General features: G+C 39.9%; 1 protein-coding gene across 1 annotated transcript in view; it reads right to left on the reverse strand.

Annotated features, from left to right (window-relative positions):
- The window catches only part of vwa8 (von Willebrand factor A domain containing 8), a 74,908-nt gene that overhangs the window by 38,727 nt on the left and 8,250 nt on the right, over positions 1-27,931 (reverse strand). Inside the window, exons 6-26 of the mRNA XM_053626887.1 lie at positions 27,457-27,621; positions 27,332-27,381; positions 27,139-27,247; positions 26,940-27,044; positions 24,294-24,416; positions 23,908-24,042; positions 23,544-23,621; positions 19,492-19,652; positions 19,269-19,382; positions 13,994-14,162; positions 13,311-13,388; positions 12,777-12,892; positions 11,699-11,808; positions 9,936-10,042; positions 8,315-8,386; positions 7,655-7,731; positions 6,828-6,903; positions 4,938-5,073; positions 4,724-4,843; positions 3,173-3,378; positions 974-1,125 (exon numbers count right to left, since the gene is read on the reverse strand). Coding sequence (XP_053482862.1) covers positions 974-1,125; positions 3,173-3,378; positions 4,724-4,843; positions 4,938-5,073; positions 6,828-6,903; positions 7,655-7,731; positions 8,315-8,386; positions 9,936-10,042; positions 11,699-11,808; positions 12,777-12,892; positions 13,311-13,388; positions 13,994-14,162; positions 19,269-19,382; positions 19,492-19,652; positions 23,544-23,621; positions 23,908-24,042; positions 24,294-24,416; positions 26,940-27,044; positions 27,139-27,247; positions 27,332-27,381; positions 27,457-27,621 — 2,459 coding nt within the window. The remainder of the gene's footprint in view (positions 1-973; positions 1,126-3,172; positions 3,379-4,723; positions 4,844-4,937; positions 5,074-6,827; positions 6,904-7,654; positions 7,732-8,314; positions 8,387-9,935; positions 10,043-11,698; positions 11,809-12,776; positions 12,893-13,310; positions 13,389-13,993; positions 14,163-19,268; positions 19,383-19,491; positions 19,653-23,543; positions 23,622-23,907; positions 24,043-24,293; positions 24,417-26,939; positions 27,045-27,138; positions 27,248-27,331; positions 27,382-27,456; positions 27,622-27,931) is intronic.

Raw genomic sequence — 27,931 nt, forward strand, 5'->3', positions numbered from 1 at the left:
TACATAACAGCACAATGCCTCCATTTAATGATGTGTTTTTCGTTTTTTAAAAAAAAAAATCTTTCTGTCAGTGCAGTGAGATAACACTCTGCTCTACTAGTTCCATCTGCGCACATCTGTTCTCACCAGGAAGGACTACATTGCCATGCTTGAGTTCACGCACGTGGAAATACTATTCCTAGCACAGATAAAATACACATTCTATAAATTATGATACTGAACCTGATAGCAATTCGTTACATATTTCTATCTGCTCAAAGAGTTGAGATCGAAAATACTTGTTTCTTCATTGTTTTGATTTTAAAAGGAAAACAGTCAAAAGAATTATTTGAATTCTCATATTAAAAATTCAGAAATAAGACAAAATGAGACAGAAGAAACAAATATTTTCCTTTATTAAATGGCAAAGACTGTAAGTACACTAGGGAACAAACGACAAGTGGTCAACAAGTCAGTGTTATTGCAATTCATTTCAGTTCAATTCAGAGGTAGAGAAATACCAATAAAATGCAATGACAATAAATACATACTTCACACAGAGGTCTTTATAATAAATACACTTGCTAGACTGCTACAACTTACATACTATATCAGGAGTCGAATTTAAAAAATGCACTGATTACCACAGTGACTTGTAAGTCAACATACATAAATTAATTTACAGTTGGGATCACATGACACTATAATTCTCAAGGATTACATTTTCATTCATGGTATTTGAAAAACGCCCTTATCTACAGCAACTTACTTCTTATTTATCTTATTATCTTATTTCTAGAACTGAGCAGCTGAGGGTTAAGGGCCTTGCTCAAGGGCCCAGCAGTAGTGGGATTTGAACTTATGACCTTCCGATCATACTTGTATTTCAAGTACGAGTTCAGTTAAGAAAAGCTGAATAATAGCTCTTCACTAACGCTGTCAATACACAACCAGTGGACCTGTTAGAATGTTAGAGAGAATCCTGGGTTCTTACTCCTTGGCCAGGTGGACGCTGGTGGGTTTGGCTCCGATGGGAATGCCATGCTTGTGCAGAGCTGCAATCAGAACCTCCCTTGTGTCCTTGTTGTAGGAGTCAAAGTCGAACACATTCCTCACTACGTTAGCCAGGCCCTCGTCTGGAAATTTCTAGGGTGATAAATATAAAGAGCTTACTTGAGAATCATTTACTCAGTGATTTATTTTGAAACAGTCACACTGCTCTCTGGATGACCTGAAATAAAATAACCTACTTTTGAGACCTCAGAGAAACCTTTTTTTTTTGCCCACACACAATATGAGGCCTGATATAAAATATGAGGTCAAGGCAGATAAAGTGTTGTGCTGAGTGGTGTGATGGGTCCAGGTGCCTAATGAGGGAGGTGGTGAGAGAGCTACAGTAAGGTAGACAGGCCACTGTTGTCAATATCGCCTCTGCTGACTCTGATATTGATTTATGCCCCTGATTTATGTTACCATGACGACAGACTCGCACTGCGCACACAGGAGTGACTGGGCAAATGTATCATTAAACTTAAAATAGGCATTTGCACTAAAACCAGGCATGTTAGCCATACATGACAGAGACAAAGGTGATGGGTTTACCTTACAGGACACCCCAAAAAACACCATCAATCATTTCTATCTTAATATGCGATATGGGTCTTGAGCAGGTGGGATTACTGGAACTCAGGACAAGAAAATCTATACAAAAGTTGGATGTGTTGCTCTAGATTGTGTAGGCTCAGAGATGACCCAATGATGCAGGGCATTTTGAACAAGACACTGCATGAGCATTTTTTTTGTTTCTTCATTATTAGGTCTGCACTGGATCAATAAGTGTAGAGAGACTTATTATAGATTACTCAAATACTGATCTGGGGTTACGTAACCTGGACTGATTAATCATAAGGTACTGAGAACGGTGATGTCCCATTCAAAGACAACAGCTGCTCGAATCCAAGTGCAGGAAAGAGAAGCAGCAGGATGTGATTAAGATGGAATGGAACAAATTGTGTCTTAACACATATTAGACATGAAAGGTGCGAAGTGATGCAAAAAATCTCTGTGTGAACAAGCATCAGAAAGGACACAAGTAAAGGAGATTTCCTTGCCAGGTGTATGAATTATCGCATGTCCTGCAATTTTTTGTAAATGAATATTTAATGTTACCTGCTACATGTAGAAATAGCAACGTATTTCAGGATTTTTTTTGGATTAAATTGCATCTATAACATGTCTTATCTTACACTGTAATACTAAATATACAAACTCATCACTGTTTCGTGCTCCACCCACAACACAATCATGACCTGTCATACACTGTATCACTGAAAAGCTTGTTTCCTTATATACGTCAATATATAGTAAGTAAATTTTATTTATCTAGCACATTTAAACACAGCAAAGCTGACCAAAGTACTGAACAGAGTAAGAAAAAGTAAAATAGAAAACAGAATAAAACCAAATAGAGACAGACAATAGACAATAGTAAAAATTAGATTAAAACACCTGGAAAAAGAGACACGCTTTCAGCCTCTTTTTAAAAATGATAATTAAGGATGCAAGGCGGATGTCCAGTGGCAACTGATTCCATAAATGAGAATATAGTAACGAGTCATAATGTGGCATTATCGTTCCATAAACGAGGATATAGTAACGAGTCATAATGTGGCATTATCGTTCCATAAACGAGGATATAGTAACGAGTCATAATGTGGTAATTATTTTTAAATAAACTTTACAAGCCACAATAACTGGACTGGAACCACATGAAACACCATTTTGTTTTTCTCGAAATATTTCTAGATAGCCTGCATTTATGAATGTTACATGTTATTTCCATTCTCTAATTCAAAGGATATTACAATGGGAATTCCTAAAATGTTTATTATTGCTGGATTTCATTAGATTCTATACTGGAAAATGGTATAAATCTTTTTTTTATTATTAATAAAAAAAATTTAATAGCCAATCCATTGTCAGTGTTGAGCAGGAAGTGTATAGCTAGAAGAATGCACGTATCCATGTAATCAATTGTGTTTGTGGGCCAGAGTGGCAGCCTGGCCTATATGTGTCAACTGAGTTAGTGAGTGGGCTGAGTGAGGAGTCACAGCCGCCAGTCCCCCACAGCACTGTCTCTCTCCAGCTGCCAGCATCGTAAGTTTAAGTGCTACATTGTTTGAAAGTTTTGTACCTGTAGGTGTTTGACAATGTTGACCACTTCCCGAGTGGAGTAAGGGTAAGTGATGGTTCCCTGGTCAGCCATGGCACGCAGCTCTCCAAATGCTGCCACGAGTTTCTGGAGAACTGTGTCAGGAACATCAGGTCCATACTGCTTTAGCATAGCCAACTCTGCCTTAGGTTTCGGGTTGTCCACCGCATGGCAACTAAAGATGTCCCCTAATACAAATACCAATATCCATATTAGATCCATCATTTGATTGCAATGCTCTAGGACACCTGATATTTAGATGTGATAATTAAAGGTACAGCGATTTTGGTGGAAAGTTGTTGAAGTTTTAAAACTCAAAATACAAACAAAGGCAGCCCCTCACGTTACGTGCTCCATCCAAAACATGGCCACAAAATAAATGGACCCATGCTGTATACTAGTGCATAAATGATGGACCTCTCCGAGTTGACAGACAGGTGTTTACCTTTTCACCTATTCACAGAAGTTTTGTCCTCTGAGAAGATATTTTACTGAAGCTGCCTGAAAGGGAGGAGACCCTCGCCAAATATTACGAAATGTCTTCTGACTTGAAAATTACCGAACAGACTTTTAATTGATAAGGCGAATCAGGTTAAAGATTGTTCAAAAACTACCACAGGTCAGGGTCACACACAGGGTCATAAAGTGTGTCTGATGCCTTACTTCTGGTTGGAGTTCTCATCAATGAAAAAATCCACCACTTAAAAACCATGGATGGCTTTGCACCACAATTCATATGAATAGTTATGATACTTTGGTTTAGGACTACAGTTGCTATGATAAGCTTTAAAAGTGCAATTGTCACGAACAGTTTTGTCTCCAACAGTGAACAATGGATGAGTTCAACAAAACAGACTTCATGTGAAAGCTGTAATGAATTTCCTGGTTACACAACTGCTCTTTTTGAGCATGTAGTACACAGTTATAGAAGGGATTTATTTATGGGATTATTTTATAATTGCTCTATCCGGTGTTCCCTTTTGAGTCTGGTTCCTCTCAAGGTTTCTTCCTCATATCAACTCAAGGAGTTTTAGCTTGCCACCGTCGCCTCTAGCTTGCTCATTAGGGATAAATTCATACATTTAAATGTATATCCTGAACGTATTTATTTCTGAAAAGCTGCTTTGTGATAATGTCTGCTGTTAAATGTGCTACACAAATAAAAATTTAATTGAAATGAATAGACTTGTAATGGGGAAGACATCATTGGCATAACACTAATGAAATTCTACAGTGAGAAAAATAATCAAAGTTTCATATTTTAGATCCTTCAAAGCAGCCTTGATGATAATGCATACACTTAGAATTCTCTCTGTAGTCTTTGTGACGGAGTCACATAGAATGCTTTCCTACTGTCTGGGAAAAGAGGACTGTTTTTAATTCTAAATATCACTTAATAAACTCATATACCGGCAGCTGTGTCATTATTTATATTTGTTTTTTCAGTTCTCTAGAATATGCCTTTAATATCAGGGAAGGGGGGTGGCGGGGGGCCTGCATTCAATCAGATGTGTCCAATGCCAGATGTCTTACCAAGAGCTCCAAAGAAGTCGTTTCCCAAGAAAGGAAAGCCTGGTCGATTAGCTAAAACAATCATGCGAAAGTCTGGATGCATGGGTATAACATTGCCTCGCCCATCTGCTTCCATTGGATCTAGAGGGAGAGGAAGAATAATTTGTCTCCTACTTCAGACTAATATTTACATAAAGCAAAAAAAAAAAAAAAGCTACCCCTCCCACTCTATTACCTGACACTATTCTTCTGCCATCAGCCAAGATCATCTCTCCACTCTCCACCAGAGTCTTCAGGATACAGGTGACATTAGTGGGAGCTTTATCTGCCTCATCTATTACCAGGATGTGACCCATCTTTACAGCCTTCACCTTCAGACCAGCACATGGAGACAAGCAGAAATAAAAGAGATCCATTTTCATAGCACTAACACATAGTCATGATGTCCTGGCTTCGCTGGCTGCTATTAATCTCTCATGGACAACGTCTGACATTTCACTTTGAAACCACAGCAAGCTGACCGGGATTGCAAAAGGAAATAGGACAGTGTACAAGTAGAAATACATTTCTTAAAAGCATAAATGGACTGCTAACTCAAGTCTCTACTTATATATAAAATATTTTTGCTGAGATCCATTCAGGTGGGTCAACTTTTCATCTTATACAGATTTAGAATCTTTTCTAAGACATCTCAGATCATTTACAGGTGGCGTGTGTCTGTTCTGCTGTTACACTTTAAGCACATTCTAAACCACTGAAAAGGATTCAGTGCCTCATGAGCACTTCAAAGCTGGCCCTATTAATACTCCGAGAGCTGCCAGGAGTGCTAATTGAGGGGATAAACTCAGAGTTGTGCGAGATAAAAAGAAGGATGTGGCTGTGTATTGAGCTGAGGCATCATTAACACCCATTTGAAAATGACACCCATACCTGTGGTTCACAAACAGTACACCTAAATGCCACCAACTCACACTCAAAACAAGACACCACATAGACTGCAGAGACTAGAGGTCTGGTGGATTAGTACACAGTGTTCACTGGACCGCTCATGAATCTTTAACATGCTTTTCCTCAACTGGATCATAGCATCTTTGGGGGTGCATGGCAACAAGTGTGCCCTCTTTGGAACTTGTGAAAAGTTCACTGACACTACAGATGTCAGTTTCATCCTCTGCTTTGATTTACGAGCGTTAACAGAACATTTGCCCCTGAATCATATTAAACATATTGATGTAGATTGAAATATTTGTGATGTGCTTAGCAATAATGTTGCGAATATTTTGATTGGTGCTGTATTTAAAATAGTAGTGTCCTGCTCTGACATCACAGGACAGCACTGTTATTGCTAGCAGAGTTGCAATAATGTTATTTGGGGGGGGAAGCCCAAACATAAGGTAATAATGATCAGGTTTCACCGTTGACTTCTAAAAACAAAAGAGCAAGAGTTTCTTTTCTCGCACACCATTTTCCAGTCACGTTCAACGTTCATATTAATATGAAAATCAATGTAGTGGGAACAGAAAAGGTTGGACTCAAATTTCCAGAATGCAACACAGCTGTATGACACAGTTGCGCTGAGTTACGGCAGAGACTTGGCTCAGATAGTTGGCGATATACTAATGGATTTGATCAAGAATGGCAGCATTAGCATGACGCTTTAGAACTATATCTGTTTAAGCAGAGTGTAAAGATGAGGACATGAGAGAACTGGACAGACTAAAGGACTAAAGTGCTGCTGCATCAGTCTCTTTACATATAGATGAAGCAAAATGCTTTTTACCATTGGCACCATATCAGCAGGTAGTTAGGCAGCTTTACGGGGAATGTACAATAGGAAACTGTTAACCAAAGTGAAAACACACCAACTTATGATGATGAAAGAAATGTAACCTATAATAATTCCATTGCACCATAAATATTAGATGCCACTGAAGATCACATGTTAATTATAAAGATTAACAACAAACTCATTCAGGGTGGATTTTCCTTTAAGACCAACCTTACTGCATTGAACTCTGGTGGCACAGAAACTCCTGTCTAATAGTACACTGCTTTGTCTTGATTGGGTTCAGTCTTGGCTGGACATATTTTAGAAAATGACCCAGGATTGTAACGGGACACTAACCAGCGGAGAGTCCTCATAAACAATGATCCCATCCCTCACAGATGGCTGAAGAGTCAACGTCTGGACCGTAGTGTCTCTGCATGAACCAAGAGTAAAAAGTAATACACTATATTAATCTGATTCGACACGTTTAGCTCCAAAATGACATGAAAAGAAATGACACAGCCTGAGAATTCTCTTAAGCGACCTGAGGTAGCTCTGCTTTGTACCCTTGTTCTCCATATAATTATAAAACATACAAGTGGCCCAAAACGTTAATAGACAGAGTGGTCTCTCATGTCTATAGGTCTCAGATGTGAAGCATTTATCAGCAGAGATACAGGCATGGAGAATCCCTGAAGTGATTTCTTTGGTCTAATATTAGAGGTTGCTATCAGCTATCCAGGCCAGTAGGGCACAGTTGACTCTCAAATACCTTTCAAAAGGACACTGCATTAACTTAATATCACTACATACATGTTCTAAAATAAACATGTAGAACACAGTTAAGTTAGAATGAGACTACATTGTAGCCACAGTGTCCTAAGTGATAAAAGCTTTTTTTAAAAAAAAAAAAAATTACTTGACCCTGGCTAGAAGGAACCTGTTTTTAGTCAAAGCACAGAATAAGATCACAAGAGTCTTAGAAAATGAATCTACTACTTTAACAGTTTGAGGCTGATACTCATATCTTGGCATAAGTATAAATGACAAATGACTAATTCCCCGAGGTATATAACTAAGGGCCAAATTCTTCCACTTCCTTTAGTACTGGAAGTGGAATTAAAAGGAAGTTAAGGAAACTACTGCTGACACAAGGTTTTGCATATAGAACAGATTTACTGCACCTGTGAAGTTGCAAATATTCTCTGGGTCTGTTCATTAGATGCAGGAATCTGTCCACAATTTTGTTTTTCCCCACACCCTGTCAACAAGAGAGAGCAAACGTAACGGCTATGACACAAAACCGTACAGTAGACACACTTTGTAGTCAGCTATGAATACGAGAACAGTCATACGCAGACTTTCAAACAATCCTAATATCGTAGATACAGGAAAAAAATAATAAAAATCTGTTAGGATCAGCTTTAATTTACAAATGTGTGAGAGTCTATCTAGCAAGCCGGGGAGCATTGTGTCGGCTGTGATCATGCCACTCCTTGCATCCGGAGTCAGAGCGCTCCCTCCAGGGACAGGGAAGTCAACTATAATAGGGAGTGGGCGAGTGTCCGCTCACTGTAGGGCATGATGAGTTCTAGTTCTTAACTTCACACCGTCCCTTAGTGTTTAGACCTTTGCTCTACATTTAAAAACCACAACTTGGCCTCATGACTCAAAGTCACACTCCTCCCAGGACTGTGCTAATAAACTCTCAATGTTCCACTGTTAGGGAGCAGCTCACTGAACACCTCTGACTATCGGACCATCATCACTCATTTCAGTGTGGACGATATTACGAGACTATGAAAGTGTTTATATGGATTCATTTTATTATGCCTATTATTTACCTGATTGCCCACCAGCAGCAGGTGTTCCCCCAACAAGAAGTCCTTCAGCATGTCCTCCATAACCATCATGTGCTGCAGTGAGAAGGACGTTACACAGAAGTCTCCGACAGCTCCGATACAATGCAATACGATTCAACTATATTGAGATTGCTTTCTATTGACAAATCTCACTGTAGTTACTAAACAATTCATTAATATACTGAATTAAATGCTTTCAAAGAAATGTCTGAAAAATAACCTGTGATTTGTTGGTGGTGGTCAATTAGTATCAACTTTATCAATTACTACCAATGTTAACTTTAACTACAACAAAACTAGTAAGTGTTGTTAAGATGATCCACACTGTATCAAAATCTAAATCTGGAATACTGGAAAATTCAGGAATAATATGGCACATATTCGCCCTTTTCTTAAAACTGAATCTGCAACGTAATCATAAAGGGGTCCTTGGACATTTTTATTTTTTTTACTCTGGAAGGGGTCCCTGGATGCGAAAAAGTAAGAGAACCTCTGATTTATGCTACATAAAAAGACTGCAATTACTTTCTAGAGGAAAGGCACACTATAAGCAGCTTTCTAAATAAAATAGACATAGTAAAGGTACAAAAGGTGTACCCTTGAGGGTATTATCCCAGGAAAAGAATAATTTATTACCACCTTTTGTTTTTTTTGAGAGTGTTGGATACTGTATAGAGCTGTCTGTATTTTTAGATAACCCTAAAGCAGTGTTATTTTTTACAAGGCTACAACATGTGCAAACAGTGCACTGATGTTCTGTGAAGCCAAAGTTAGCTTTCAACACATGCAGGACGCAGAGGCTGCCATATCTAAGCGACATGTCCTCATTTTAGTCTCAGTGGTGGGCTCTACTCCTCTCCTGAGCATGCTCGAAAGACAAAAAGCAGGCCATTCAGAAGTGGGACAGGGAGGAACTTTTTCCCCATCTGCCTTTTCCTTGTCCTCTAACAGCACAGCAGGGGAGCGTTCTCAGAAAGGGAGAGGGAGTATCTAGGTCAGGTCAGAGTTTTTTTTTTCTCCCCCCTCACGAGGATGGCCTGGCACACTTACAGGGTGGCATTATTAAAGCGCAAACGCAAAGATACTGAGAAAATTCCATGCAGCATATCCAATTTTGTGATCATATATAGCTTGGCAATACGGGCAAGGCTTGTTTTACATTAGAAAGAACTTGTGTAATTGTTTGTAATTGTGATGCATAGTTTGCACAAGCACACTCGGCCTCTTTATTATCAGTCATAAAAACAGCACCTCAGTTTTTTTTTTTAAAAAAGGTGCTATGTACGAAAGCAATTAATCATCTAATATACCTTTAAAAAAATTATCTAGACAAGCGCCTATTGATTAACAGGCAATTCATCACAGAGTAATATTCCCAAGCACCTTGTTGCTGCTTAATTGTCACTTAGTAGCAGAAAGAACAGAAGGATTTACCCCGAGTGCAGCATTAATCTTGACAACCAGCTAATCATTTCAATACCTGAAGTTTACTGGGATAATAATAGGTTATAAAGACAGTAAGGTGTCTTAAGGCCTGTTGTTAGTGAGCTGCAGCACAAGAGGGTAATGCTGTACACTGGCAACGGTGTGCTGACACGCTCACCTGAGTGTTCTCATAAAAAAGTACATCGGGGACCTTCATCTTCTCATCAGGGCTATAGACAGGGGCGGAGACCTTGCCTATGGTGAGAACTCCGTCTCTAATTGTGCCTGGCATTAACAAAAAGATGGAGATGAATGGAGTGAGAGAGAGAGAGAGAGAGAGAGCGAAATGATGAAAAAAAGGAAGTGGGAAAGGGAGACCTTGAGGAAAATAAGATCGCGAGCACAGTAGGCAAGGGAGACAAGATTCGAGAGAGAAAAAAACAACAACACTGCTCATTCAACAGGTCCATCCATCCATCCATCTTCTACCGCTTACTCCTTTCAGGGTCACGGGTAACCTGGAGCCTATCCCAGGGAGCATCGGGCACAAGGTGGGGTGCACCCTGGACATGGTGCCAATCCATTGCAGGGCACACATTCAACGGATATGATGACCTTTTAGCTCAGCGCTCAGAATTGCCATCTGTCTTCATCCCTTACTAAGGCCGTCAGAACGACTTTTAATGTTCACATATTTATTACATTTACATATTGTAAGGCAAATAATAATAATAATAATAATTTAATAGACCATAGTGTTTTCTTTTTAGTCACCTAAAGTCTAGAAAAAACAAGCATTTGTTAGTTGCTTAAGGTGTCTGAATAAATATACTTAATTTTAATTATAAGTCATAGATTTGTTTTCATATCAACTTTGAAAAAAATGTTTTTACTTAATTTTAAACATGCTAGCAGTTAATAATTTCCAAAAGGCACTTGCAGTTGCTCTTTTTCTGTGGCTAAATCGCAAATACAATCATGGTATACCCTATGCAGTGAGGATGTATAATGAATTGGATACTATTTGGGAGTCATCCTAAACTTTGAGAGGTTTAAATGAAAAAAATAAAAACAGTTAAAAAAAAAAAAAAAAAAAAAAAAAAAGATTGCTGACTTTTTCCAAGACTAATGCTATGTCTGTATTAATTCCCTATTTACTTTACAGTGCACTATTTGGGCCATTTTATAAGAATTTTGAAATGCTGTCTGTACATCATTACAATAAAGAGCTAGATTTCAATCTAGATTGAAATTTATCATTTGTATATCACCGTAATAAAAAAAAGCTTAAAAGCAATTAAGCCAGTGGGTATGTGTGTGTGTGTGTATATATATATATATATATATATATATACACACACACATATACATACACACACATATACATACACACACACACACACACACACACACATATATATATATATATATATATATATATATATATATATATATATATATATAAATATATTTTTAGGTATTTTTGTGATGTCAGGTTGCTAGGTAATGTTCAAATAGTTTATGATCACAATCATGGAGCACTCACTAGTTAGTCTTATCTAAATTCAGTCTGGTGTCTCTTATACTGCCCCCAAAATAGTAGTTTATATACTCTGTTAAGCCTACATAGAAAACAGTGAATGAGTGAGCAATTTCAAACATATTGTCTTTTACATAATTTAAATTCTGATGCAATTTGACAGCCTATCACATACAATACAATCTTTTTCTACAATCTATGCTTTTTTTGGCAGTACATAAGGCATTTATAATCAAACAGCCTGAGCTATTTCTTGCGGAGAGAGTTCAATTAGCTAAAAGAATGCTATAGACGCTATTATTATTATCATCATTATTATTATTATGCTATTATAACTAGAATGATAGTTATAATAAATAAAGATGATCAATCACTAGTGTGCCATGTACAGTGTAACTCACAGGTGGTGTCTTGCTTTAGCTCTCTATTTTTCACTGGATCAGTCCGCTCCTCTATCGAACAATTCGCCAGGTTTTTCTGCAGAGAAGAGTGTGCCAAGCTAGGGAGGAACCTACGTAGGGCAAAAAAAAAAAGAGTCTCAAATAAGCTTTGAAAATAGTTTAATATGTATGATTTGAATGTTTCCTATTCTTCTATACCTGCATGGCTTCAGGTAGCTACTACACACCTATACTGATGGTGGGTATTTGTGGGTACATGGGGGCATATTATAAATATACTCAGCAAAAACAGAAACGTCCCCTTTTCAGAAGACTGCATTTTAAAGATAATTTTTGTAAAAATCCAAATAAGCTTTACAGATCTTTATTGGAAAGGGTTTAAATGAGGTTTTTCATGCTTGTTCAATGAACCATAAACAATTATTGCACATGCACCTGTGGAACAGTCTTTAAGACACTAACAGTTTGCAGGCGCTAGGCAATTAAGGTCACAGTTACAATAAGTTAGGACACTAAAGAGACCTTTCTACTGACTCTGAAAAACACCAGAAGATGTCTAGGGTTCCTTCTCACCTGCGTGAACATGCCATAGGCCTGCTGCAGGGAGGCATGAGGACTGCAGATGTGGCCAGAGCAATAACCTGCAATGTCTGTAATGTAAGACGCCTAAGACAGTGCTACAGGGAGACAGGAAGGACATCTGATCGTCCTTGCAGTGGAAAATTACACGTAACCATGTGTCCCCCCAGACGTGATGGAGAACTTGTAAATGCCTTGGTGGAAGAGTGGAGTAACATCTCACAGCAAGAACTGACCAATCTGGTACAGTCCACGAGGATGAGATGCACTGTAGTACTTAAAGCAGCTGGAGGACACCACATACTGACTGTTACTTTTAATATTGACCCCCCCTTTTGTTCAGGGACTCATTATTCCATTTCTGTTCATCAAATGTCTGTGAAACTTGTTCAGTTTATGTCTCAGTTGTTGAATGTTTTTATGTTAATACACATAGTTACACATGTACATATTTAAAAAACCAATATAAATATGTGATTATGTGAGATATGAATGCTACCTAGACAAGCAGGCTTTATTCACAGCATGACCGATGCTTTCTTCAGGATACTGAGCCAGACGGCGACAAATTCTCAACAGCTGCCTAGTGGACAATGAAGAAGCCAAAGACTGGGCCTGGATAGAACACAGAAATACATACAGAAATGCCACAGTGTAGACGGACCGATACCCTAGCAGTAAAATAAGTTACGGTCAAGATTCAATCATGGGCAGTAGTGTTTCTTTTCCTCCACAATTTTTGTAATTATCCAGTTCTTACCTGATATACGTACCTCTGCATTATTTACATACCTTTTCACCACTGGCAGTATTTGTGTGGCACTATTCTGTATTGTACATAATTGTACTTATACTTGAATTATTATTATTGTATTACACTTACATTGATTATTGTGTTTTACTTTCATTGTATTATGTTGTATTATAATGTATTTAATCGATGTGACACTGCACCAAAAGAAATTCCTTGCACATCTCACACATGACAAAGATTCTGTTTGTGATTATTGGGAGATACTGTATAGCATCTTACAGTTGGGTCGTTGGTGCTTCTCAGACTGTGGGTCAAATGCAGCAACTGTTCCACGGCTTCTTTTGGAACATTCGGAGTCTGCAAGAAATATATGACAGTGCAACAATTTAATTTGGGCGCAATTCCACTCAGTAACCATTTAAGTAGTTAAAACTGGAAGCCCGTTCTGTTTTACTGGATGACAGTAAAGTATCGTGAAAACTTGACTAAAGCATGAAGAAGTAAATCTACCAGCAAAAGCATAAAAAAGGCAAACAGAATGAATTTAAGCATGTAAGATTTACACAAGAGCGGTGTAATCCTGGACAAAATCAGTGTAATCTTGTGTCAGCAAAGCAAATCCGTGCCCAAGTATAACAGATTGAGCGTGGAAGTGAATTTGGTTTAAAACCAAAAGAAATGAATGACAGCAGAAGGAATTAAATTTGGACTTTTGGCAGTAAAATAACGCTATGGAAATAGAGCAAGCGCCGTTCTGCATGCTCTACACATTGGCAAACCTTGGCAAAGGCTGAATGAATGGGTGTTCAGAATAAAGACATGGTGGGAGGAGTCCCAGAGTGAGGGTGAATGTGGAAAACAAAGCTGAAAAATAAACATGAATTTGGAACATTTCTCTGTAATCAAATACAATACAATGTTGAATTTGACATTGCTTATAGAGTCAGCGACTGTATACAGACCATTCCATGGATAACTGCCGCCTCCTCCACCTTTGCAAGAGGTCTGACTGAATGGAAGAAGAACATGGTGAGGAGCTCAGGGCTGAGCCATTGCTGAGAACTGCTGCCTGCCACTGGTGGCTCAGCCAAAGCGATAACCCGGAATGAAGGATGGATGGGAAAGATACGCCTGTGTGTAGAAGGAAAGCAGCAAAAGGATGATGTAGTCATTCTTAGGCAATTAAGACACAATATGAATTATACACAGGTTTCAAATTCAGTCAGTGAATGTGCCAGACATACATCTCACATCATACTGCACCGTATTCCTGCATGTCTCTAAACATACTGCACCGTATTCCTGCATGTCTCTAAACATACTGCACCGTACTCCTGCATGTCTCTAAACATACTGCACCGTAGTCCTGCATGTCTCTAAACATACTGCACCGTATTCCTGCATGTCTCTAAACATACTGCACCGTATTCCTGCATGTCTCTAAACATACTGCACCGTACTCCTGCATGTCTCTAAACATACTGCACCGTATTCCTGCATGTCTTTAAACATACTGCACCGTACTCCTGCATGTCTTTAAACATACTACACCGTATTCCTGCATGTCTCTAAACATACTGCACCATACTCCTGCAGGTCTCTAAACATACTGCACCGTATTCCTGCATGTCTCTAAAATGGCTCTCACCAGTAACTATATGGCTCAGTATGGTTACAAATGCAAATCCAGAATTATTCAAACCCTGGTCATGTACCTGTGTCTGTTCCAAGAATTTGGAGGGTGACTTTTGACAGACATGACTCATAAAATACACTGTATGGCCAAAAGTATGTGGACACCTGACCTTCACATCCATTTGTGGGCGTTCCCCAAACTGTTGCTGCAAAGGTGGAAGCAGAGAATGGTCTAGAAAGTAACTTTAACTATAGCATTAAGATATCTCTTCAGTGGAACTAAGGGGTCCAAACTTGTTCCTGTATGGCACATTTGCCAATAATTTATGTGCCGTGTTTTAATTGTAGTAAAATCACACAGATATCCAAGTGCAAACTTGGCCAAGTTATGTTAAAACACACACACACACACACAAAACAGTTCTAGGCAGGGTGTATAGCACCACAATTTTTCACCAGATGTGTTGAGCAAACACAGTGCCTAGTTGAATTTAGTTGAACAGTTGAACAGCTGAATTTAGTACTTTATTCTGAGATTCAGTCAGGCTAATAATCAAACACTAGTGCTTTAGTGTTCCTAAAGGCTGACATTCGGCTTTGATGTCTGCAGGCATCAAAGAAACAAGAACAAGTACATGTCCATGTAAAGTATTTCTTTGTCATAGCTGAGTGTTTGCAGCTGACAATACTACTCCTGGTGGACTCACATTTCCTCGTAATCGCATTGGACAGCTTCGTCTATTTATAAACAGAGGAGGGTCCTGCATGTAATACACGGAAACTGCAAGTGACAGAGGTAGGGGGCGGAAAGAAAGTGAGACACAAAACTCCTCACTATTATATCATCGCCGATGTGACAATCGCCTCCTGTTGCCTAGCAACGCCATACTATCCCCTCATGCCTGAGACTGGTCCTAATTGCGTTTCCTGCACATTTTGCTGTGTTGCAATGGCAACACACAGGTGCAGCACTAACACGAATGTCAAAAATGATGAAGCACCGAGGAGCAGATTTCTCTAAACCTAATCTCGAAACCTTTCTCTAATCTCCGGAATGAAAGATTTCAGATAAGTGAAATTACTTTAATCACAAATAATGGAACTAACTCGGTATAATAAATCTAACACGGGCTTGAGGCACTGTAAGCTGAGGGATCTGGGAGCCTTCAGTGTGTTCTTTTAATCTGAAGCATGGCATTAGGTCAGTCTTCTCTCTGCCTCTCTGTCTGGCTAGACAGCCCAGCATGGTAGGTTCATTCATTAACCAGGCTCTAAGGAGTGATATGTGTGTGTGTGTTTGTGAGAGAGCGCACGTGTACGTGTTAATTAAGAGCAGCACTGGAACCACATGAAGTAGAGTCTGGGATGCCGACTCGAAAGACAGGAAGAGGAACAGGCTTTATTTCAGCCTCAGACGGCCCACCGCAAACATCCTTCCTGCCCGTCTAGGTGAAGTTCCAGCAGCAGAACATATCCAGTGCCGAGTCTGGGGGCTGAAGGTTTACAGCCTTCCCGCAGTGATGAAATGTGGAGACGTCGCAGTAACTACGGAACTGTGATAAGCCCATATTAACATCAGATTTTTTTTTTTTAAATAATAACATGAAGATAAGTCTTTCTAATAGGCCAAAAGTCAAATCATATAAACATTTTGAATTGTTTGATATAGAGAACCTCCATTTCTGTTCAGTCCACGCAGTAAAAAGTCGACTGAATAATAATAACGAAAGCAATTTGTTCAAACAATTGTCCAATATGATAACGTAGCATTCAAAATAGCATTGCGGGAAAGTTTATCAATCTATTTATCAATGAGTCGTGTTGCATCACAATTATTATTATTTTATCTAATGAACACAACAATGTGGCGATTAAAGCATAAAACAGTAGCACTCCACCAGCAGGTCATTAACTCCCCATTAAACCAGGTGCTGCACTTCTGAACCATTTTATATTTCATATCTGAAGTAAAAACAGACACAAATAACTCGCCACCCATGACACCCCTATAAACTCAACCCTCAGTATAAAATAAGCTCGCCTTTCTGGTGGGAAGCTTCCTGTTATTGTGGCGGGAGATGAAAGCGCCCATTGTCATGGAATGAAATGCATCTCGTCGAGAGCCGTGCTTTACCCAGACACCAAGTCCTGACTTTCATTTAAAGCCCAGGCCTGAAAAACAACCATTCTTAAAGTGGATGTGTATTTAATTGCTGGTCAGAGACAGACGCTCTCTATGAGGGTGATGTCAACAGGAGTTAATCAACACCTCAGACATGGCTCTGTCCTTTCAGGCAACTCTGAGCTGTCAGGACAACTCAAACGCACTCTGGTCTATGTGCTCGGTGCTTCAGAAGAAATAAAACATGCAACCGTGACAGAAATGGAGAAAAAAAAAAAAAGGATCCTGATCAAAATAAACTACATACACAAGCACTACACTGCCAATTAACTATTTTAAATGCTCTGAAATTTGAAAAATCTATCCAAGGAGGAATAACGTTAAGTGAATTGAGAAAGGTTTATTACTAATTGAGAAATGATAGAAATTAACAATCTAGATCCAACCTCACTGGATCTTTATCACTGTGTAGCACATCACATATTTATGTTTCATGGTCAATACTAGCAAACTTTATGAGGCTTTTATAAATAGGCTTAACAGGTTTACCCTTCAAGTGTATCGGTCTTTAATAATGCACTCATTTGGAGCCTCATTAGGATCCAAGAACGACCTGATCATAACGATTTAAGCTGTCCTTATTTAACTGCTATTCTTTATCATTTGTTTGGTCTGTGGCAAAAAAGTGATTATATAGGACTAAAGCACAACCGGTTATACTGTTATAGTAAAATAATCAAAGATGGGGTGATGTAATGTGGCCTGTCATGAAGCTGTTAGCATCCCAAAATGGGGAATTTTCTATTGTGTTTTATTCCTCTTATACCACTGCAATTTTTCCACAATCATACTTTTTAATTAATTAAAGATAGACATGCCATACTTTTAACTGTTTACAGTTAAATCTGTTGTTGTGTAATATCCGCAAGACAAAATAGTTCCGGTTATCACTCGAGTGATAACAGCTATAAACCGCTGTTCTTTCACCAACTTCATTTTATTCTTTCTCTTGAAGTTTGCAGATTGTCATTTTACTGGAAGTGCACTGTCCTGAAGACTTTCCTGTGGTGGAAAACTTACAGATACCTTCAAAACTCCTTCCATAAATCAGTCCCACAAGGATTTTCACGATTACAGAAATTAACGCAAAATCAAGCAATCTCTGCAATATTCTGAGGAGCTTGCAATTTTTCAGAATGACCGCAGATCTGGGCCAAGACGAGTAATGTGACGTCATCACAAAGCCCTCTTCGATTCACGTGCGTCAAACATAAGTACAGCTAAAAGGTCTCACTTACCAACAAACATCACTGTGAAAGACCGTGCAAAAAGATTTCACCAATTCGAGTAGTTTTCTGCCCCCAAAAAATCACAGAACTCTCCGCAAACTGCAGCGCAAATTTAGAAAAAAGATTCACCAACAATCAATAAAAAAAAAAAAAACCTCAGCGATATCCTGTACGGACGGATACATATTAAATAAATGTCTTCAGAATAGCAGCAGTTATACATCTTCCTTAAATAACTACTCTTTTTTGAACCATTTATTAGAAGGGTTAGATTATGTGGAAAATCCAGCCTTGTGCATGTACTGTTGCTATAGAAACAATAAGGTATTAGAATGAGTGCGTTAATCTAAATGTGAGGTTTGAGTCCGAGCTACTGTTATAAGAATTTAATCAACACCTTTTGTCTAATCGGGTTCGAGAATTCAATAGTGCTGTAGTATAAAGTGAAATAAAACATTATAAGAAACTCCAGGTGTTTTTGACTGGCTGAGTGAATGAATATCATACTTCAAATACATTTTACATTGTCATGCTATTTTGAAAGGAAAACACAGGAATCTAATGTATGTCACCTAAGAGAAGTCTACAGTTTTCAAAAGGTATCAAATAAGAATCTCATTCAAAGTTAAGCACTCTTGGAAGTGTTAATTAGTATAAGCTTCCATGAGCAAATTAACAGCCTTAAACCAAAGTCTCCCTCTCTCTCTCTCTCTCTCTCGCTCACACACACACACACACACACACACACACACACAGAGAAAGAGAAAGAGAGAGAGACAGAGCGAGTGTGAGAGAAAGTGCACGAGAGAGAGAGAGAGAGAGAGAGAGAGAGAGAGAGAGCGAGAGAGTGACTCATTTCCTCATAACACCTTGCCACTGACATCATCACATGCGTTAACACAGGCTGTTGTTCCCATTGGAAGGAAGCATGTAAGCATGTAAGCATGTATGACTGTCTGTCAGGTAGAGAAGCAGTGGAACACAGAACTGCAGAGTTCACACCTTCCTCCTACAAGCAGCACTGAATATCATCTGCAGATCCGACTGAAAACCAATAACGTGTGTTGGCCTCCATTCGTTTGAAATGAAATCTGATTGCAAATCATAAGTGTTTTCGTCAGAATCGCGCATGTCTGTAGTAACACTGTAAGGCATCACAGGCATGTCGGGCTAGGATGTGGATTGAGATACCTCTCCTGCAGCTCACGATCAGTGAGCTCGAGCTCTTCTTTCATGGCGAGGTAACGGTCCCACCTCAGTAGCCGAGTTCCATCATATAGAGCCAGCTCTCGGTCATGCAGCAGCCTGCAGGGAGATCATACACATTTCAGTCACAGCACCACCTCTATCTGGATTTTTTTTCTTTGCTGATCAAAAAGCAATAAATAAACTAATAAGCGCATATTGGGCTTGCCTGGACAGCACAGCCAGAGTTCCCAGGTTAACCCGATGGATTCCGTCCAGCAGCACCAGCTTGCCCTCCTGAGCTGCACTGACAAGCGGAGAAGCCCTCCAGGCCGTGTCACCATTAGGCAGCGTGTAACGCTGCTGGAGCAGATCCCGCGCTGTCATATCCTGCCACACAGACACATGCACATTTGATGAGTGAAACCATGTGTGCAGCAAAACCAAGCTGCTTTAAAGAATAAGGGAGAAAAGAACCCTTTGTGCTATTTTCCACCAATATCGTACAGCACTAAAAGCTCAAAATTATCAGTAATAATTTGCCATTTTGTTGTTAATTTAACAATTGACAGTCAAAACATAGAAGTGATAAACTTAAAATCTGTTTGTGCCACCTTTAGCAGCAATAACTGCAACCAAACTCTTCCGATAACTGGAGATCAGTCTTTCATTTACTTCTAAGACTAGGATTTTCTCCTAGGATTTGGAACATTGTTTTGCCGATTAATCCAGTTGCGCTTGAGTTTCAACTTACGGACTGAATACTGGACATTCTACTTTAGGATTTTCTGGTAGAGAGCAGACTTCATGTTTCCCTCAATTATTGCAAGTTGCCCAGGCCCTGAAGCAGCAAAGCATCCCCACACCATCACACTGCCACCACCATGCTTGACCGTAGGGATGATGTTCTTTTTGTGGAATTCTGTGTTTGGTTTACGCCAGATGTAAAGGGACCCGTCTTCCAAACACTTTCGACTCATCAATCGACACAGAACATTCTCCCAAAAGGTTTGAGAATCATCACGGTGTGTTTTGGCAAAATTCAGACAAGCCTTAATGTTCTTCTTGGTTAGCAGTGGTTTTCACCTCACCACGCTTCCATGGATGCCATTTTTGCCCAGAGTCTTTCTAATAGTGGAGTCATGAACAGTGACCTTTATTGATGCAAGAGAGATCTGTAGGTCCTTTGATGTTGTCCGTGGCTCTTTTGTGACTTCCTGGATGAGTCGTTGCTGTGCTCTTGGAGGAATTTTGGAAGGTCGGCCACTTCTGGGAAGGTTCACTACTGTGCTGAGTTTTTCCATTTGGAGATAATGGCTCTTGATGTGGTTCTTTGGAGTCCCAGAGACTTTGAACTAGCTTTATAACCCTTCCCAGACTGATGCATTTCAACGCCTTCTACCTCATAATTTCTGGAATTTCTTTCAGTTTTGGCATAGCGTGTTACTGGGTAAGACCTTTTAAGATTTGGGGAATTAGTAACTACAAGGGCAAATACACTTTCATACAGGACCAGATGGTATTGGATAACTTTTTTGCTTCAATAAATAACACTATAATTTAAAAACTGTACTGTGTGTTACTCAGGTTGCCTTTGTTTTATGTTGTACTTCATTTGAAGATGTAAAACTATTTAGTATGAGATATACACAAAACAGAAGAAATCAAATACTTTTTCACAGCACTGAATAAAGAACATATATTAAGAGAGAAAAAGAATGTAGTGCCTCCTAGTATGTCTTTCCTAGGAAAATTCGGAAAATTCAGGAAATAACAAAAAGCTCAGTTACATAATGTTATACATCTCACATTAATGCTACCAGGTAAATATAAAAACTTTTTTTATGTGTAAAAGGTCACACAAGGCGGCAAATTACAGCACATTGCCATGGGGATTAGTATGTACAAACACTATTTCAGCTTCATACTGCAGGCTAAATCACTACATGTGAAAAGGGACTAATGGGGCGCTATGGAAACGAGAAACGAGAAATGAGAAAAGACGCAACGGTTTATGTGATGAATTATAGCAGAAAAATTCCTTTCTTTCCCCGGACGCTGGGACCCCTGACCTGCACTAGCTAAAAATATCCACAGCATGATGCACAGGCTGCTTCCTTTTCCTGCTTGCTTCAGACTGAGCCAACAAATTCCCAGCATTCCACAGCTTTACACACAGACTCACTTAACCGCACACATACGCGTACACACGCGGGCACCAGACATTTACTACCTATGGCAATAGTGCTTACCCTCTGCTTCTCTTAGCCTGTGCGACTGGCTTTAACACAACAAAGTGATATATTCACACGCTCTTTAGAGAGAGAGAGAGGGTTTGTGGGTGTTTTTTGTGTGTGTGGGCGATGTGTTAAATTACACATAGCATCTTTCAAAGGAGATGGTACGCTTTCCAAGATCAAGGACTAAGAATGCTGAGGATTTGAGTCTTGAGTTGATAAATGGTCCAAAAACAACTTGATGAAATTGCATAACATGTAATTATGATTGAACTCAGTGTTTTAAATCAAAACAAGCACTGCCTAGTCACAGTAAGCAATATGACAGAAATATCATATCACGATTCTCGAAGGCCTTTCTACGATACACGACATGTATAATATGCAGGTTTACTCATAAACTGCCTGCAACATAGAGTTGTATCAAAACTTTTATAACTAATAATTATACATTTGTTCAAAATAAACTATTAATACATTTTAAGTACAAAATTTTAACATCACACCAGCTGCTTCCCGTCAGTTTGTAAGAATTAAAAACCGGGGTTCAATTCCCACCTCCTGCGTGCGCAGAGCTTGCATGTTCTCCCCGTGCTTCGGGGGTTTCCGCCGGGTACTCTGGTTTCCTCCCCCAGTCCAAAAACCTGAAATGTAGGCTGATTGCCATTTCCAAATGGTCCATAGTTTGTGAATGGGTGTGTGAGTGTATATGCGATTGTGCCCTGTGATGGGTTGATACCATGTCCAGGGTGTCCCCTGCCTTGTGCCCCGAGTTTTTCCCCCTCCTGTTTACATAATCCGATTAGGTGTTGAAGTAGTGCTGTATTATATGAAACAACAGCTCTGAGACAACATTATAAGAAACAACAGCTCTGTTTCTTGAACTGAATATTATTCAGAGAAGATAACAGACAGTCCAAGATTCAGGGCTCAAAATAGAAAAGACTCCTGATCTTTTAAATGTAGATATTTAGGGATGTTTTTGTGTCTGTAAATAATTTTTTTTTTAAATCTTCCCTGAAATCTCTTGCACGAGTCTATGGAAATGCCAAAGTCAGAATCAACCAATCAGAGGGTCTCACTGTCCTTCCTCCAGTTTAATTGGTGGACAGAGTTGGATGGCTGGGATGGATGACCTCAGAGTGCACGACCTCTGGCAGGACTGTGCTGAGGCTCAGTGGGCTGCTCTCTGAGCCAGCGCTTTGGTCTGTCCAGCATATACAAACATTTCTGAGTAAACAGCTCTGTCTACAGCTGCAGCTCATGTGCCAGTAACACAAATACTCATCCATAAACTCTGAGGAGAAGCTCTACATGCCAGCAATGTCCAAAATTCAAAGCAATTTTCCACCTGACCTCTAAAGGTTATTCATCATCCTATCTGTCTATGTGCCAATCTTTTGGAATACAAACCGTTCAGAGCTTTAACCCTCACAAGCAGGACATTGTAGTCAGTACTGAGCTTCATACACAGCTAATATGGCTTGAATAAGGCTGGGGTGTTGTGCTCTATGATTCTTTCCCTCATAAGGATGTGTGCTGCTGCATTCCGAACTAGAAACAAAAATGACTTAAAAGTCTGGAACACATTACAGTAATCCGATTTAAACTTTAGCGTCAGGCAGGATTAAGCATATGTTGTTGATATATATTTTAATATAATACGCAATGGAGAGTTCTTTATATGGAAATCAACTGCACAAAGAACCTTAACTGTAGATCATAGTAAATGGAAAATGGTCTGCACTTATATAGCGCATTTATCCAAAGCGCTTTACACTGTGTCTCATTCACCCATTCACACACACACTAACACACCATGCAAGGCGCTAACTTGCCATCGGGAGCAACTTGGGGTTCAGTGTCTTGCCCAAGGACACTTCGGCATGTGGAGTCATGCGGGCCGGGAATCGAACCGCCAACCCTACGATTAGTGGACGACCCGCTCTATCACCTGAGCCACAGCCGCCCATTATGGGTTCACAGAAAAAAAAGCTGTGCTTCTTCAAATACAGTATGTGTAGATAAACTATTTCCACTGTACCTGATAGAGCATGATTGGCTCGATACTATACCCAAGCATTTCAGCAAACTCTTTGGCAATCACAGATTTGCCACAACCCTGTAAAGATACAAAAGAAAAGCATATGGGTATATATGTATACATGTTTATCAATCAGCTTGAGCTAATCACACGAATCAGACACTAGTGAAACGAAGTGATTTAGAGACACACTCCACAAAGCAAACTCAACAGGGCATGAGGAACCTATCTGATCATTTTAATAGGCTGCTAGGATACGGTTCTCTTTATTGTTCTTGTAGTTACACATGTCAACTCTGTAGTTAATCCGCTCTGTTGATGTGTGTAACCCTGTCTGCTGTGGTTCAGGAAGCTGCTTGTGTACCTTGGCTCCGATGAGACACATGTCTTTGACGAGGTGAGACTGCATCATCTCAGCTAGCAGGCGAGAGTGGGTGGAGGTGCTGATGAAAGACGGACTGCTGTCGGGTGACCGGGGGGGGCGTGATCCTGCTGGAACCTATAGCGGTCCCATTACAGACAAAATGAAAAGCTTGAAGTATTGTTCTCTTACAATCATATCTATGTGAATCACATCTCGATCCCTTGCTAGAGGCTTATAACGTATCTTTACTGATCGCATGCTCAGGCTTGTGCTAGTGTTGAGTTAGTCTTGAATTAAGGGAGCAAGGGGAACTTACCTAAAGCTTCTTTTCTGTTTTCACAGTCATTTACTGAAATGCATCAAGAAGAATTTTGTTGAAAGCTGACCTGGAAGGAAGTGATTTTGTCAGCAATGCTGAGGGTAACTGATGCTTCTCTTGTGTGCCCTTGCTCCACATGTACCACAGCACGGGGAGACGGCAGCTTCTTTCCGTCCATCAGCTCAAAACGCTACAGAGAAAGAGAGAGCGGGAGAGAGACAGAACATGGAGAAATCATCACTTCAGCATGGAGTCGAACAGTGCCAATATCTGTTTACATCTAGAGTGCTACTGTGATGAAGACATGAGAGAGAGAGAGAGAGAAAGAGAAGGACAGACAGAGACACAGAGGGAGAGATAGCAAGGACAGAAAGACAAAGATGAGGAGAGAGACAGAGAGACTCATCCCTCATCCAACTAGTCCTGACTTCTGAGTCACTGTACTACAACCCCACTAACACACACTAACAAACCACCATCACACACTAACACACCACCATCACACACTAACACACCACCATCACACACCTCTAACACACTTCTAACACACCCTAACACACCTCTAACACACCTCTAACACACCCCTAACACACCCCTAACACACCTCTAACACACCCCTAACACACCTCTAACACACCCTAACAAAGTAAAGACTCAGGAACAGAAGAATTTTGCAAGCCCAATTAGAATGAACCAGATTACCCAAACACTGAAAGTAAACTATTTGACCTACTTGGAAAACCAAACTAAACTCCAGAGTAAGATGCAGTGTTATCTGGCCCTGTACACACAGTACACTGTGGCAGATTATCTGAACACGGTGACAGATTCAAAACTGAGAAACACCTTGATGAAGTACAGACTCAGCGAGCATCGGCTGGCCATAGAGGTGAGCCGACACAGACAGCCTTGGCTGCCTCGAGAGAAGCGACTGTGCCAACAGAGCACACTAAATAAAATCAAGACAGAGCTGCACTTCCTCAGTGAATGTGCTAAATATAACTACATTCGAACTGAACTGTTCTTCACCAAAATGAACAAAATCATCCTCAATTTTAATTGCCTCTCTGACCCAGACAAACTGCCCCACTTATTAGGGGAGCACAAAGGGAGCTGCACACTAGCAGCAGCACAGACACACACACACATTTGCCACCAGGTGAGGGACAGTGAGTGACGACGTCATATTATATATATATATATATATATATATATATATATATATATATATATATATATATATATATATATATATATATATATATATATATATATATATATTACACACACACACACACATATATAGGGCGCATGGTGGCTAGTGGTTAGCATGTTCGCCTCACACCTCCAGGGTCGGGGGTTCGATTCGTGGCCCTGTGTGTGCAGAGTTTGCATGTTCTCCCCCGTGCTGTGGGGGTTTCCTCTGGGTACTCCAGTTTCCTCCCCCAGTACAAAGACATGAATGGTAGGCTGATTGGCATGTCCAAAGTGTCCGTAGTGTATGAATGGGTGTGTGAGTGTGTATGTGATTGTGCCCTGCGATGGTTCGGCACCCTGTCCAGGGTGTACCCCGCCTTGTGCCCCATGCTCCCTGGGATAGGCTCCAGGTTTCCCCGTGACCCTGAAAAGGATTAAGTGGTATAGAAGATGGATGGATACACACACACACACACACACACACACACACACACAGTTGCAATCAAAATGATTCAACCCCTATTGCAAATCAGGTTTATTGTCAAAATGTACAAATTCAACTGAAAACGTAACTTATAATGACGTCTCCAGTTTCAAAATTATTCAACCCCTTCATGGCAAGCATCTTTAGTACTTAGTAGAGCACCCTTTTGCTGTTATGACCTGCTGCAAATGAGATGCGTAGCTTCTGGCAGCATTCCTGAGGAATCTTAGCCCATTTCTCATGAGTAATGGCCTCCAGTTCAGTAATATACTTGGGTTTGTTTGCTGCAACCGCCTTCTTCAAATCCCGCTAGAGATTTTCGATGTGGTTAGGGTTAGTTAAGTCAGGTGACTATGGTAGCCCTGTAGAATCTTCTAGGACTTCTTCTGCAACCAAGTCTTGGTGGAATATTATATATATATATATATATATATATATATATATATATATATATATATATATATATATATATATATATATATATATATATATATACATACATATATATATATATATACATACATACACACACACACACACACACACATATATATATATCAATAGAACATACACACGTGTGCACACAGGTGTGAACACACACAATTCTGCTTTGTATTATGTTTCTATTCTCTGGGTTCTGAGTTTCTGAGCTTTTTTTTGTTGTTGAATGTATGTACATTTGTTTCTATCTATATACTTCTGTACTTATTTTCCGATTTGTTCACAAAGTCTGTATCCAAGCTTTGGCAATACAAATGGTAATATTTATCATGCCAATAATGCAAAAACAAAGTGAAACAGAGAGACAGTAATGAGAGAGAGAGAGAGAGAGAGAGACAGAGAGAGAGGGAAAAAATACAGACCAGGAGAGAGACAGAGGGACTGTGAGAGCAACAGAAACAGAGAGACAGAGAGACTGACAGTGAGATAGTTTGAGAGAGAGAGCGAGAGAGAGAGAGAGAGATAGTAGAGAGAGTGACACAGAGAGAGAGAGAGAGAGAGAGAGAGAGAGAGAGAGAGAGAAACACTTACACTGAGCACACCCTCCACTGCATTTCGACCCTCTTTCCCCAGCATGGCTTCATATGGGTAGAGTCTCTGGAGCAGCTGCTGAGTGGACAGCATGGGGAACAAGTCCTGCAACAGTGGCATCACTTTTTTTAGCCACTACCCGGGTCATGACGCTGGTATACATCATTCCCCATCAGAGTGGGATCTTCTGTACACTCACCAGCACTTTGATAGCAGGTGGTAGATTGTCCACAGGAAAGTCAGGAAGACCCAGATTGGCAGATTCTTGTGAGCACAGAGTAGTAGCACATGACAGGAGCTGAGACACTCTGACAAGAAAAAGGAAATCTTTACTGTCCATCATTAGGCTGCCAAATATATCTATCCATTACATCTTTTTAATTCCTCTTTACCTTTCAGCTTTCACATTTGGTCCAACACTGTACAGGATTTCGAGCTGATCCTGAGAAAAGCAGAAGTAATGTGAGCGATGTGCATTTCACTCAGTGCCGTAATAAACAACACGTCACCTTTGTACCTTGAAGGGAAGGTAGTAGACGTCTCTAGCCTGGAAGCGTGAGCGTAAGGGTGGATCTAGAGGGTTGCCCTTGTAGCGTGGCACAGGCAGCCCCAGAGCGATGACACGGAAATCCTCACTCACACGCACAATCTTCCACTGGTCCAGTTCTTCTTTAGTGTGCTCCTACAATCAGCACACACCATGGGCAATTTACTTTACTCAAATTCACACTGCACATGAGTCTCAGAGCACTCTTTTATACCCCAGGTGGAGTGCATTTATTTAATATTTCGGATCGTTTTATGTTTCTATTTCATTTTATGTTATTACTTGTTTCAAAAATTAAACCAATTAGAATGATAGTGTTTTAATTGCATCCCTTCAGAGAAATTTACATCATGCAATATTCTTTAAATAGATTTAATTTTTATTTCAGTAAATATTTTAATCATGTGTGCTGTGCTTGTGGATGTGCTGTGCCTCACTAGCAGGT

The sequence above is a fragment of the Ictalurus furcatus genome, chromosome 6 (assembly GCF_023375685.1).
Source record: "Ictalurus furcatus strain D&B chromosome 6, Billie_1.0, whole genome shotgun sequence".
Classification (NCBI taxonomy): Eukaryota; Metazoa; Chordata; class Actinopteri; order Siluriformes; family Ictaluridae; genus Ictalurus; species Ictalurus furcatus.